The 15,468-nt window shown below is 28.7% G+C and overlaps 2 protein-coding genes across 2 annotated transcripts; both read right to left on the bottom strand.

The window, feature by feature from the left end:
- Positions 1–4,099: 4,099 nt before the first annotated feature.
- Positions 4,100–10,904, bottom strand: HELRODRAFT_168030 (hypothetical protein; the record flags this gene model as incomplete). Its single annotated transcript, XM_009013727.1, has 14 exons — positions 4,100–4,132; positions 4,553–4,624; positions 4,684–4,803; positions 5,128–5,229; positions 5,378–5,494; positions 6,360–6,488; positions 7,548–7,647; positions 8,501–8,590; positions 8,698–8,777; positions 8,876–8,968; positions 9,037–9,184; positions 9,617–9,816; positions 10,151–10,359; positions 10,814–10,904. The coding sequence occupies 14 exons, from the start codon at positions 10,902–10,904 to the stop codon at positions 4,100–4,102; spliced, it is 1,584 nt and encodes a 527-aa protein (XP_009011975.1).
- Positions 10,905–12,162: 1,258 nt separating this feature from the next.
- Positions 12,163–14,609, bottom strand: HELRODRAFT_168031 (hypothetical protein; the record flags this gene model as incomplete). Its single annotated transcript, XM_009013728.1, has 7 exons — positions 12,163–12,298; positions 12,363–12,408; positions 12,530–12,614; positions 13,136–13,207; positions 13,523–13,593; positions 13,750–13,950; positions 14,558–14,609. The coding sequence occupies 7 exons, from the start codon at positions 14,607–14,609 to the stop codon at positions 12,163–12,165; spliced, it is 663 nt and encodes a 220-aa protein (XP_009011976.1).
- Positions 14,610–15,468: the final 859 nt, after the last annotated feature.

Raw genomic sequence — 15,468 nt, forward strand, 5'->3', positions numbered from 1 at the left:
AAGTCAATATTTCCCTATATATACAGCAAGGAGCACTGATGATGATTCATTCGGAATCGAAATATGGCCTTATTTGCAGCATAAATTCGAAAAATAAGTTTATTTTGAATTTTAATAAACTAAACGTTCACCAAAAAACTTTAGTGAGAAAAATCGAAAAAACGAACTACAAACATATTAACGCCAAACATTCGGTAGAATTTATAGAATATTGTAAAAATTATGGTCTATTACCAACATTTACATATATATATATATATATATATACATATATATATATATATATATATATATATATATATATATAGAGAGAGAGAGAGAGAGAGAGAGAGAGGGTTGGTACAGTCAGATATTCAATTTATTGTCAAAAATAAGATTACTTTCAGCATGAACACTTCAATCTTTGTAACTGTGGTTTATTAAATATTCTGTTTGTTGTATTCAAACCAACAAAATTTTTGTTTATTCTATGCATGATTTGAACAGAAAAACTTTTTTTGACACGCTTCAACCAATCAAATAATTTTTCAAGCGCTCTTTCTGCGATGTTCAACCACTTTATGTCATCATTAGTTGGATAGATATGTTGTTTAAGTATGGACATATTTTTCTATGCACTTGCACATGTTCTATTTTCTTTGTTCTGTGTATTGGTAGTATTTGTGTGGTTTGGCATTTTCAAGTCATGTAGTCATTATTATTCATCGGTGTTCTAATTTAACATTCATTGGTGGGAAGGACTCCAATTGCACGTTGTAGCATATTAATTATTTGATGCGTTTCTATCTGTGTGTAGAGATTCGACGATTTGTGAATTGACGGGTTTTTCCGAAATTTCTATAGCAATTCTGTTGCTACGCTACACTTTTTTTATGTTTCTTTTTTTTATTTCTAGATATTGCTGTGTAAGTGGTTTATAGTTGGAAGTATAAAAACATCTGTTCACGCCTCATTATTTTCAATATATTTTGGTACGCTGATGGTTCCCATCTGTTTGAAATGTGTTATACGAAACATGTAAAGAACCACGGACCTACAAGTTCTATACTCAGGAGTGAATTAATTCTCTGTTTTTTAAGTTTAACTATAAAATATTTAAAAAAAATTTTTAATTTATCACATAGGTTAAGTTGGAGGTTGTCCCAAATGGTTTCAAAAATGACTGAAAACTATAGTATACACGTCAAAGGCTTAGCAAACTTATCGTTAGAATAATTTCGCATAACAAAAAGAAGCTTGCTTCTCTCACCCCTTGCAATGTGTGTTCTGTTAAATCACATGCTTACATCACAAGTTTTGAAATATTCTAATGTTTTGTTAATTTTAAAAAAAATTGGCAGTATTTTGAAGAAATGTTTATGAAAAAATAGTGCAATTGCTAAAATTATTGTTACAAAATTGTTTTAGTATAAAAATATACTGACTGTAGATATTTTTACATGATGTTGATCAATTAATTTTTTTGATTGCTCGCGGATTTTGTCATTGACCGTTATAAAAATTTATCAAAAATATGAAACTTTTTGTAAAATAACGTTTCATGAAAAATACATAATGCGAACACGCACGCATGCACACATCAGTATCACTTACATCGCTATTATTAATTATGTCAGCATTAATGCCTTTTAACGCAAGACTGATCATTTGCAATTTCATTACCAATACTTGATATCATAATAGTGGTCATTGACAGAATATATACAGCATCATCCACCCATCCTTACAATCATCACTGCCAGCATCCTTCTCTGCAGCATTAGTTTCTCTTGCGTCTTGCACATCCTCTTGTGCTCAGTTTGCCAGTGATCCTGCTGGCACTTGATGGAGCAGTAACTCGCATTCCAGCAGCAGTGGTACATGGCCTTATTAGTACGAACTTATGCTACTAACAAGACACCTTGTTGTGAGTTAAAATAAATAAAACAAACACAATTCAGGCGTAATAAAAAATTATCTCTATTCCCACGTGAATCTCGAACCGTTTCGTTTACAACCTATCAGGAAAAGGGCTGAAATCGAGAGAGAAGCAAAGACATAAAAATTAACATAGATTAGATAACATTGAAAATTGCAATAATCTTTAATAATAAATACATAAGATAGTTAATAAATGAATGTTTGATCCCTACAGCCTCCTCTTCACAGTGGTAACACTGAATTGTTTGTTTCGTCGGGTTGGTGTAACTTTTACTTTTCAGTTTGCATTTCAAATGATTGCGTTTTTTGTGTTTTTCTAACAGGTGTTGCATTGTGTTTGAATGATATTGAGTTGCGTAATGTTTTGAATTTTTATTAAGTTTCTACGAATCATTGTAATAAATTTGTTTTCATGAAAGTTTTCATCTCAAGAAATGTTTCAAAATAATTTGGTTAATTTTAAATTTTTAGATTCAGAGAGAACAATGAAAACGTTTTCCACAAAATTGTTCAGTCAATTTTAAAAGTTTGCATTTAATTCTTTTTTATACTTTTATCATTTTGTAATAGTGGTAGCTAATGTCAAAACAAAATTTTAAGCTAACCCATTGTTTTTTCTTAGCTAAAGAAATTCTTTTTTTAATTTTGAATACAAATTTTAAAAACATTTAAACTGAGTTACAACGTTTCATGCAACTCCCGACTCAAAGTTCACTTTGTTGCACAGCTCTTATTTTATGCACGCACTTTGGTTATCTGCACGAAATTATGAGGGATTGTAGAACAAATTTCCTTAATTTCTTCAATCTTAAACGATGTTCAAAGTTTTATATTTTTTTTTTATTTCTAACTTTTATTTGGCAACAAACACAGGAGATAAAGATACAAAAAGTATGGACAGACCTCCTTATCTAATTTGGGCATCATAAATGAAAAACGAAAAACCAAGTTTGTCCAAAATCAAATTAGTTTTTAAAATAAAATAAACCACTACCTATTCAAATTCAAAAAATATCTTATTCACCCAAAAAAATTTTATAAAATAAATTTTGTCTGGAGACCAAACAAGTTTATTTAACCTTACCAATAACAAGAAAGATATATAGAAAACAATAATGCTTATCATGATATGATAATCTACACTAAGAATGCAAAAAAATTACTTAATGTCATCCTTCTTCAAATAAAAGCTTTTAACAAATATAAATTTTAACCTAATATAATTAAACAATAAATTTTTAACCAAACAAAATTATTTAATACATGAACTTTATAAATTCATTCAAAATATGAGAAAAAAAAGTTAGATATAAATAATTTATCTTTTATCGTTCCTTTAAATACTAAAATAACCAAACTATACATTATATTTCTAACCAAACAGAATTATTAAATATTATTAAACATTTCCAACCTAACAAAATTTATAAAAATATAACCTTTATAAATTTATTTATTTTCTATATTATATTATTTGATTTTACTCCAACTAAATGCATCTTATCCTAATTATATTCATAATTATATCTTCATCGTTTCATACTTTGCATGTTGTTACATTCTCTGTGTCTAACAGAATAAAAAAATCCAAGTTTAATAAAAAATGTTAAATATTAAAAAATTTGTCTTTTATCGTTTTATAAATACATGTAATTTATAAAATTTTCTTATATAATCGCATTGAATTCCAAGGCTGAATTCTTCTTACTGTCCAATTTCGGTTCTGCATCTTATTGCGCTAATTGTTCCTATTTGGCTGGTGTTAGTCGAAAGCGTTATGAAAAATTTTATTTTTTGATAGTTTTTTCATGATAAATTGGATATATTGCACCTAATGATAAGTAAATATTTAGTTGCTCAATATTTAGAATGTAATATTGCCGTTATAGAGTTTCGGCGTCTTCTAAACGCCCAATCTCGCAGCATACTCTTAAGTACCTTATTCAAGCTATTATTATCTTATTAACTAGAGTACAGTATGTGGATCCACATAAAACATTACCATACATCTCGTAGGGTATAATAACGGTATAATCATAAATATCTCAGTTAAGATTATTTTCATCGTTCTCGAGAAAAATCAACATGACACATGATATTTAATAACAATGTTTTCACGATATTTCAATATTCTCTTTGGCAGCGTATTTATATTTGCTTTTTTACCAAGCTGATGTATTTAATAGTAATCGACATCAGCCGTTTTAATTTCCTGTTAGTTTTTAAGTTGAAGTAGGTACGTTTGATAATAGTAAATAATCTGTTGTAGGGTTGTAGCATGTGCCATATTCGTGTAGCGTATTGTTGTATAATTAATAATTTCCTAAGAGCATATCTCAGGATCCTCATGAATGAAGTTTAAAAAATTTTCAGCTCATTTTCAAATTTGTTGAAAAACTGAGAACTCGTTCTTTAAACTCAAATGTTTATAAAAATGTTGACAGTTAAAATACAAAAACACATTACATACAATGTTTCAATAGGATCAGGAAAATAATTTAGTACAAATATTTTAAAATTTTAAACATTAAAAATAAAATTTCATACGAGAGTTGGAAATGATTTAGACAAATTTCAAAAATATTAATCATTAATATCTTAAATCGTCGGATCGCTTAGGCTCTCTGACTACCTTGTATGTCTTGTGGGGCCGAATATCTTCATAATCTTCGTCGTCGATTTTTTTTCTTTTAAAAAATCCTTTCTAAAAAAATTTTCCAAGTTTGAGAATAAAAAAAATTGAGTAGAACGAATGAATGAAACCTCATATAAAATGAGCATCGCAATTGTCAGCAGTGAACATCCGACGAGGATTCCTATTACAAATTTCCAAAATTCTCTTCTTATGTACGAGGTTATTGGCATGAAAACTTTTGTGGTTATCTTAAATTTATTGAGGTGACAAATAAAATTTATTTAAAAATAATTTTTATACTTTTTTATTAATTAATAGACTAATATTGTAGATGAATGGAAATAATTAAATGAATAAATTTACTATTGTCAATGCAAATATAATTTAATTCTGATTTTTTTCTTTAACGGCACCAACTCATTTAAAACATTGCGTTAATCTCAACATCATCTATCATTATTATATTTTCATTGTTTCATAGGTTATCTATTGTTAAATAACTATTTTCATTAATATTTCTGAATCGGGTAATATAGAAGTTGTTAAAGTTGAAATTAAACATGCGACCATACTTTGAAGAGCTTGCTCTTGAATACTGGTGTGACATTGTATGGTACTTGAAGTTTAAGAACTCTAGCCTCTGAAGAGAATGCACTATACTGATCAAAATAATCCTATTATATAAAATATTTAAGTTATATGAATTATTTGTCAGCAAGTGAAATATTAAATTTAAGATTTTAAGAAAAGATATATCTAGTAACCTATTCGTATATTTGTTGAATACTTAAATTAATATTTAACATTTAAAAAAATCTAAACTTGTTCATTCAGATTGATGTAGATCTTTGCTTCAATTCTTATCAGTACGCTTTCCTTATTCGTAAGATTATGGATGACGCAAATTATTTCACATTTCTCTCTAGCACCATCGCATATCTGTGGAAAATGGAGTGTCGATTTCAGAGAAAAAACATTTACACGATTTCTACAACAATTTTCAATTGAATAAAATATAGGAATATATTTTTTCATGAAAGTATTTTATATTTAACAAAACTTGTATGCTTATTTCTAGGATTAAAGCCACTACTCTTTATTCATGAACTATGTTGCGGTTGCGCTAATGTTTGAGAACACCGAACCATTTTGATGATTGTTAGTTTTTAGTCGTTAGGATTTTCAATCCGACAACTATATGCAATTTAAAAATTGCTGCATACAAGTCTCCACGAAATCGTTTAAACCTCACGGAAGAAAGATTCAGTTTCTGCAACCTCTCGAAGGTATTTAAAATTTCTATAAATCAGTCCCAGCATCATTGCAAAAACAATATCATGAGCAATTAATTTACGACAAAAGTACATTTGTTTAATGAAACGTCAAAACACTGAAAATTTAAGTATGTTCTAAGAAAAAATGCAAAGTTAATAAAAAGTCAATAACGTCAAAATCCGTTAAATTGACTATTGCTTTTATTTATATTTGTTTTTGTTATAGCAGCTTTAAAATTTTATTTAATTGGCGCTATATAAATATTTTATTATCATAATGATAACATTTCTAGTATCTTTGCGTTTTTGATGCGGCTTATTTTCTCTTTCAAATGGTTGGCTGACTGTGAGTTAGTTTAATTTTATAAACAACCTAAAACAAGAATTATATCACAGATGGCGGACTTGTCTAATAATTTTTGGAGGGAGCTGAAAGAAACTGTACAAACCACACGCTCACCCAAACACTTACTTTGGTCATATAAATGTAGCATATATTAAAAATATTAAAACATGTGAATGACAAGTACCTTGCAGAAAACTTTCCCTGGTAGAACAGAAGAATCATTTAAAAAAAGGAACATTACTTTGCTGCTCTCTCCTGACCAGTTAACGGATACAAACAGTTTGTCTATATGACCTGGTCCTAAGTTTATTATCTGCAAAATTGTTAGTTTGTAACAGAAGTGGGAAAATTGTGACATGTATTTACCATTATTAATACAATCAAGTTTAGTTCCATATTTGATAAAACTGTTCTAACATAGTTTCAAATTTTACTTCTTATATAATTTAACATTAAGATTATGTGTTCTCCTTTTACATTTAATTTATTGTCCAATTTAGTTTTCATTCAAATCTTTAATTTATATTTAAAATTTTCAACTTATTTAAAGCTCTGAAGATGACAATCACAGAAATTTACCCAACCAAAATTTAGGATTTCAAAATCATTTTAACGCCACTTGGATTGTTAGCGTTGCCTAATAAACCCCAAAAATCGCCTTAAAACGGTCTTTGAACGACATTTGTCCTTACGCGTTTACAGTAGAAAAGACCTTTTTGGGGGTGGATACATGTGTCACCACCAATTTTCTGCCACTTTTCAAAAATCACCCTCTAAAAACCCTAATAAATTTTGCTTCACTGACCCTCTACAAAAAAGTTTGCTCCTGACTAGATATAAGCAGTGTGTCGGAGTCGGATAAAAAATATCAGATCCGACCCGTCAAAATAATCCGACTCCGGGTAAAAATTTTCGACTCCGACTTCCGACCCGGGTTCTGAAACCCAGAAAATTTTTTCAACGTTTGCATCATATTTCACTACTGAATATAATATACTTTAAAAAATACTTTAAATCAGTCAATCTAATTGGTTTTTCGGTAAAATTACTTTATATCTATGTTTTACAACATACCGAAACAAAACTATGTGATTTTATTAACATTATTAGCATTTATTTTCATTATTAAAGATGAATGTTTATTGGTACAAATATTTATCCTCTAAAAACACAACCTTTAAAATAAATCTACAAATAAATAAATATTTTTTTAATAGATAACATTTTCTGGAGTCAGAATTGGATACAAAAATCCGACTCCTAGTTTCCCATTTAAAAAATTTCGATAACGGCAAAAATTTCCGACTCCAACCAACTGACACCGACACTTTTGATATAGGAATAAATTATTAAAAATTTCGATAAATATAACCTCATAGAGATGAGTAACCAACGATCCCTCAAAGCTTTCCTTGTCAATTTCTGATGTCATTCTCGTATCATTGCAAAAAATTTGTTGCGGGAGGGAAACTCTATAGGTAGGTTAGGTTGTTGACAATGAACATTTAAAAATCTCAATTAAACGTTACGTTTGAAAAATCATTTACCGAAAAATACTTAATATTAATTACGTTCAAATTTGCAAAGTCCAAAGCTCGTCTTTTTACGACTAAGCATGGATAGAACGAGTTTTAAATAATTCAATAAGTTTTTTGGAAATAATTTTATAAAAATTAAAAATATTATAATCAAAGCAAGTGCAATTAATCCCAATATTCAAATCATTCTATTTATTTATTTTTTTTTGTGATGATTAATAAAAGTATACAAAGTTATGGAATATAAAAAAATATATATAAAAAAGAATTATAAAAAATAGAATAATTTTTAAAATTTGCGCATTTATGTATAAGTCTCAATCTAAATTATTTCCTGAGTACTTATCAGATCTATTAATTGAACCTAAACCGGTTTACGATCGTCTTCTTGTTCTCACTTCTTAACTCATGTTAAACACTCTTTTGCTAAATCTGCATTTGCTTTTTCTGGCCCTTTTCTCTGGAACTCTCTATCTTCTTCACTGACTACTTCTCCATCATTTACGAAGTTCAGAGCGGATCTCAAGACCAATCTGTTTGCAAAATTCATTGAGGAGAGCGCCTTATAAACTAATTGATCGGTTGATTGATTGAAAGTTTATATGGATGTTTGTGCTTTAATATCTGTTGAATGATTAAATGCAATGAATAAAGAGAATTAATAAAAATCAGATGCGAAAAATATCAAGCATCAAAAAATAATTGTTTCACCGAAACTTAATATTGTTCAAAATGGTAAGATACTGCAAAATACAATGTAATAAAAATTATTTTAAAAATAATAAACCCGCGAATCTCCACGTCAATGACAGATTTTGCTTTAATTAAAAGTTCATATTCGTTGCTAAAACTTGGAGTTGGCATCTCGTTGTTTGAACTGCAAAAATGCAACGTTTATTTTTACCCTAGTTTAATCTAAAATTGTAACAATAATTTTTTAAAACAACTGAAATTAAGAAATTATTACACTTGAACTATTGCAACCTGTTTACAAAAAGTTTGAAGATTAATTCCCGTGTTTGAAAATTTACGTTATAACTTGATATCCGCACAACGAAAGAAACCTGTATTCAAAGAAATATTAAGTTATGTTTTTTAGTGCGCGTATTCCATTATAATTTGAAAAAAGTTTTTATGAAGTTTGGTTCGTTGAATAACTGACCGAGTCATTTTGGAGAAGTGGATTACCCACATCGCATGTAATTAGCTGAATGTTATTATTGGAAACCAAACAACATGACACATCAAGAGATTTCTTGGATAATTAAAATTTGATATGATTTAATTTAATGACCATTTAATGGTTAATAAAACTGAGAAAACCTCATTAATGTGCTTTATGTTGACGTAAGAGGCTCCAGGGGGCAATTCAAGGAAGAGAACTGATTCGTGAGCATCTTCACCGTCGTTAAAGATATTGATAACAATTTCCAATTCTTCTAAAGACCCGAGAATGAAATGGTCGGAAATGCTGTTACGATGTTTCAATAGTTTGTTTGCTAGTAGCGAAAAATGCTTTTTGGTGATTGTATATTTAAGAATAGAATGTTTGTTAGATTTAATCGTCAAATTCGCAATAGGATTGAATGCTTATAAATTTCAATGTTCTTCGATGCAGAGCCAGTTTCCTTCCCATCATATGCCATGGTTTTCAGTTTTTACATGCAAAACTCGTTGCATTAATTAAAGATTAAACATTCATAAAAAAACAATTTTATTCGGTATGACTTAATAAGTTTGTTTTGAATGAGTGTTCGTTACATATCAAAATTTTAAGATTATTCACAAATTAGTAATATCCATCCTATCCAATTGTAATGTTGTTATGAATTGTCAATTAGCCGGAGTATATAACTCGCCAAATAATAAAATAAATAACTTTGTAAAATTTTTAACGTCTGACCTTGAAACATTCAACTTCAAATCTGGAATGCAGATCATATCAGCTCCACAGTTATTTTGTATAGGCACCAAGATATAAACAGAAGGAGCGAAAATATTTAAGATAGCATCGGGGTATGTTCCATTTTTTTGAAGTTGGGAATCCGCTAAGTTATAATCCAAAAATATGCTGATCGGATTCAGTTTGTCCCTGATTTTGTCCTTCAAAATAAAAGATATAATTTTATTTTGTATTTTTATGTTGATTTCATAAATTGATAATTGCCAACAAAAGTTGTACTGGTAAAGGCGTCTGGTGCTGCTGTTGCTGTATGAGGTTTCTATAGCAAGAAAACCCTTACATGTCACATACAATATCTGCAATTCGTGGACTAATGCATATTCGTTACCTTGCCTAATTTATATATATACACACTTACCCTGATATTTACATATATTCATATTAAGTCGAACACCGACACATAAATGTACATATAAATTATCTAGCATACATTTTTTCAAATAAATATTTAACAAGTGCATAAGGGTATAAAACCTTTAGAAACAATAGAAGTGATAAACATTTTCTTTCGTTTATGTGAAGAGTTAACGGCGAGTTTGTACCTGTCTTAACAATATAATTTTCATATTCAATATTCTCATAATCAGAGCTTGAAGAATTGTTGATCGTTCTTCGTTCTAAATAGTCAATTCTTTTGTTATCCGTTGTCGAGGAACTGTCTAAATTCCATGTTAAATGGAAATCTGTTGATTTGAAAAAATTAGCAAAAAACAAATTATTTAAATTTTTTTACAAAATTAAATTTGCTATAAATTTAATTTTAAATAAACTTATATAACTAACTTAAAACAGAGGGAAGACCATATCCATTAAAGAACAAACACGTTTCAACCAAAAAGCTAATCAAATAAAAAATAATATTTTTCAATTGTACACATCAATAAACTGGCAGCTTGTTTAAAACACCAAAATATGATCTACTCACGCTAAAATTAAACTAAATTTTTGACTTTTATTTGACATTTTTTAAAAATTCTATTTATTCACAAAAAATAAAGTGAAAGAGTCAGCTGTTAGGAAATTGTTCCATTACATGGTCACGTGGGCTAGTTACTAGCACAAAGCACGTGTGCTTACCTAGGGGAGAGCGCCGTATGGTCACGTGGGTTGGCTACTAGACCAAAGTACAAGCGTTACCTAGGAGAGAGCATCGTGCAAGTCTATAAATAGCCTGCGCAAATGAGTTAAGCCTCTTTCTCTTCTGTGGCTCTTGTGCCGGAGTCGACATTAGTAAAGTTGGTTATTGTATCGTTGCATTTTCGTTAATTTGATTTATTCGATTAATTATTTAGTTAGGTTTTAATAAAGGAGGATTAATAATATATCTGTCGTTGCATTTAGTTAATATCGAACCCGTTAGTCAGCCTAGCAATAAATGCTTATCTAGGGTTGACTCCCATAAAACAAGAAATAACATAGTAAATAACCCAAAAAATAACACAATAACATAAATGAGTAAAATAAATGTCTTTTAAATACTTCAATTTTCTTAAATTTTCATGAATAAACTTAGAAATAAAACATTGATACATTTAAACTTAAAAAATGAATAAAATTAAAAATAAAACATTAATATACATTTAACTTAAAAAATTTTTAAATGTTCTCAACTTCTTTTTAAATTTTGTTAGATTATTAATTAATCTTAAATATTATGGCAGATTATTTCATTTATATTTAATTTTTTATGAATTTTATTATTTTAAATTATGTTAGTTATTTTTCACTAATGAAGCTCAATGTAAGTAGTGTAAGAAAGGGCTTGGAGTCAGTTTTCCTCAAATACACTGCGGCGAATCTCTTTACGTTTGACACAAGTCACAACTAGAACATCAAAAGACATTCGCGACCTGTACGACAACAATGTCAGCAGCCAATTTAAAGTAACACCAGTTAGGCAGAAGTTATATCTTTGAACAATTAAGCAGACTAATTAAATTAAATCATTCACTCAATCACAAAAATAAAAAATTTAAAATAAAAATTAAATAATAATATTTAAAATAACGCTACCACCCATACATATATGACCCGCCAACTGACTGCATCTCTTTTTTTAACCTCAATTTATAACGTATTGTAAACGTTTCTGTGAGGTTATTTTTTACTGGTTGAGTTTTTTGCATGTGTCGAACTGCTCGTAATAATTCAGATGATTGTATTGAAAAATTCTGCGATCTCTGGTTTGAGAAAGGGCGCTATATAAATGGTCATATAATAATACTTGTTCTCATAAAAAATACTGCCTTATTATTTACAGGTGCAAATTGGGAAATAAATGACATCTTTTCAAGTTGAGAGTTAGCATATTTATTTATTTTTTAAACTAGTCAACTAATACTAAGACATCCTCGTGTTAAAATGCGGTCGTATAAATCGAAGAAAGCTACTGAAAGTTTTAATGTATTTTTTGGAGACTTCCTCTTCAAATTGTTTTAATTTTGATTTTTCAATATTAATTTTAGATGTTTATTCTAAGTATAGGTTTATAATACAAAACTAAATATGGCATCAAACCAGTTTGATGCGTTTCCTTCCATGCTTATGCAGGAGAGTGTATCCAGATCAATTATTGTTAAGTTTGCTTTCATTTCAATGTCGACATATACAACGGGTCTAGACCTAGAGTAATAATAATGTAAATGTTCAATTAATCAATCAATCAGTCAATCAATCAATAATGCACCTTATAAGAGTAACTGTTTCAGTCTGGTAACTTCCTACCATCAAATCTGTCAACAATAATAAAATATTTTATCAAGTTTTGTTCTGAATAAACTACGCATATTTGTCGTTAAATACTTGGATTAAATGATCATATTTGAGTCACCTTTATTATTTCTATAAACTTACTTTTTTTGGAAAATGTATAATTTTTAAACTCCCCTATACAACAAGATTTGCAAGTTAGACCTATGTTATATTGCGTGATCGCAGTCTGTCGTTTTAACATTGGCTTATTTGAAATAACATATTACAAGTTTCTATAATTGTGGACATTTCATTAATTACATTTATATTTAAATTTTACAACTAAACTGTGTTTAAATTTTCTTGACATAAGTATCATGGGTGACCTAGCTGCGCTATTAAAAAATAAAACGTTGAAACACTCGCTCCTAATATTTATACCTTTGCAATATTAAAGTATTGAAAATATCAGTAAAATGGTTAACGATGCTGCAGAAAATATCGGTAATATGGTTAATGATGCACAAGGAACACATAGCACACAATATTATTTGGTTCATAACTTATTTTGAATTTTTCATTTAATTTTATCTTAAATTGATTACTCATGAAGTGTTTATGACATCACAAAACATCTACTTCTGACTTCCAATGTATTTAAATATTTCAAGCATAACCAACTCGAACCCATGCGTTAAAATTTTGAGAACATAAACGGCAACGACTTTGAAACCTTCTACCTCTTCTTCTCAGCCAAAGCTAACTCACCATAATTTGCTCTTTTTCAATTAGCCAGATTTGTTTCAGAAATTTGCACAAAGTTTTGTATTCAATTTGTCCCTGACGTATTATGTATTTTTATTACGGCAATACATGAATCAATTGCTCAGTTTTTGTTCATTTCACGTCTACATATGCTCCATCCAAATTTTCTGCAATGTTCCAGGACGTAAGTTTGGATGATGATGTGAAAAACTCCTTACAGGTTACAAATATTTCGCTGATGACGAAACAAGAATACTATCAAATAACTTCGCCGAATATTTTCTTCAAATTAAAAAAAATACAGAAACTCTTTATTCTCATTAATAATAATATTGAAATTATTTACGATTTTTTTTCTTCATAATGCATTCTACACTGTTATCACCTAACCGTGATGTATGAAAATAATGATAAGCGTTGTTTAGTTTCAGTTGTTAAGTTTTCAGTTGTTTGAATAACCACTGTAGTTGAAAAAATATTGAGAATGTGTCAAACAGATGTTTTTTTAGTTTAAAAATAAATCTTAAATCAAGTAATTTCACTTTGTATTTTTATAAAAATTGAAATATATTTTATCAATGAATAATACAAATTCAAAAGAAATAAATTTTTCCAACCAGGATATCCATTTTTGTCAACGTCATATCCGGCTGATAGGGAGAATCCGAATGTTCTCAATGGGTATGATAGCATCCCGTTATGATATTTGTTATTTAAGATCTGTGAAGGATAGGGCAAGAGTCCAGCGTACGATCCCATGAAGATATAAACAGCACCACCGCCATCTATTCCATCGTATGGTGCACCGACTGCTAAATCTTTTGTAACAAAAATTTTTAATAGTTTTTATAAATTTTATTTTTTTATTTGAAAAACTATAAAAAAAATCGTTACATTTTCACATTTGAAATTGTAATTTTGTAATCAGTATTACATTTTACAATGGCAAGTATATAATATACATATCTTAGTAACAAATTTTAGTTCATTGCTGCCTCTCCTGTGTCAGTGATGATGGTGGGGGTAGCATCAATAAATACGTCAATTCTGAGCCGGCGCTTATATTTTGGAAATAGGAGTTGTAAAAAATAGGGAACAATGGCTCAGAAGGTTGGAATGAAGGAATGCAATAATGAAAGCAATTATCTTAAAATTTGACATACTGCAGGGCTCTGTTTAACGTTATTCTATTGCAAAAGGTTTATGCTTGAAAAGCTAATGCATTGCAAGTGTCATTAAGATATCTCGATATGCAGGCAACCGCTGCTGTCACATTTATTTAGCGTTGCGTAATCGTGATAATTATCAACAATTGCTCGATCATTAGCAAGGAAATTTCATAACAGTGATTATTTTATTAAGTTCTAATTGTCATAAATGAAAAAAAACGAGTTTGTTTTGTAGAAATATAAACAGTGGATTAACCAGGGCATATTGAAATTTGATATCGGTCATTGCTTTCAGTAGATAAGCTCATATTCAAATGAAGCCTTATGTAGTCTCAATTTGAAATTTAATGAACATAAGAATGGGGCAATTCTATGATCAGATAGCATTCAAAAATGGCGCAGAACCCCGTTGTTGGGGAGGCTGAAAATATTTGCAAAATTCGTAAGTGGTTTTTTAAAGATTTTTTTTTAAAGGTTTTTTTCGTAAGTGGTTTTTTCACTTGCACTGAACCTATAAATATATTTTTGTTGTAAATTTTGAATTTCATTCTTAGAAAAAATCTTTTATTTTTGTTTTTCTTTTTATTTATATTCCGATCAATTTTCAAAAATGATTTAAATTATATTTCTTGAACAATAGTGATGAACAATAAAAAATTATTATTAGTATGTGCTCAACCGATTTTCATTATAGTCACAAAATAACATGGGTAAATATATTACTAAAACTGCAATATATATTTCAATTTTAACGCTACAAATAAAAACTCAAACCAATTATAAAAATAACAACTTCTAATTTGATTAACTGAATTTAAACAACCTTGAAATCCATCCAAGTTTAAATCACCTGCGTTTGCAACTGAAGAACCAAATCTAAATTTTATCAAATTGTATATGATAGCAAAAAATTCTGGTTATGATTAACGTAAGAATATAAAAGTTGAACCTTGCTCCATTGTTTTTGGAAGGATTTGGTATAAATGAAGAATCTTCTTCAAACATTTCCTTCATAAAAAAATCGTTATGACATTTCAAATATTTTCATTTTCAAACTATTTTACTTTTGTTTTACGATCAAAATTTTTTATTTTTAATAGTAAAGATTTTAAAATTGATCCCACTACGTCACGTTTTCATACAAATTGTTTTTATAATTGTTTTCAA

Source organism: Helobdella robusta, assembly GCF_000326865.2.
Source record: "Helobdella robusta unplaced genomic scaffold HELROscaffold_12, whole genome shotgun sequence".
Classification (NCBI taxonomy): Eukaryota; Metazoa; Annelida; class Clitellata; order Rhynchobdellida; family Glossiphoniidae; genus Helobdella; species Helobdella robusta.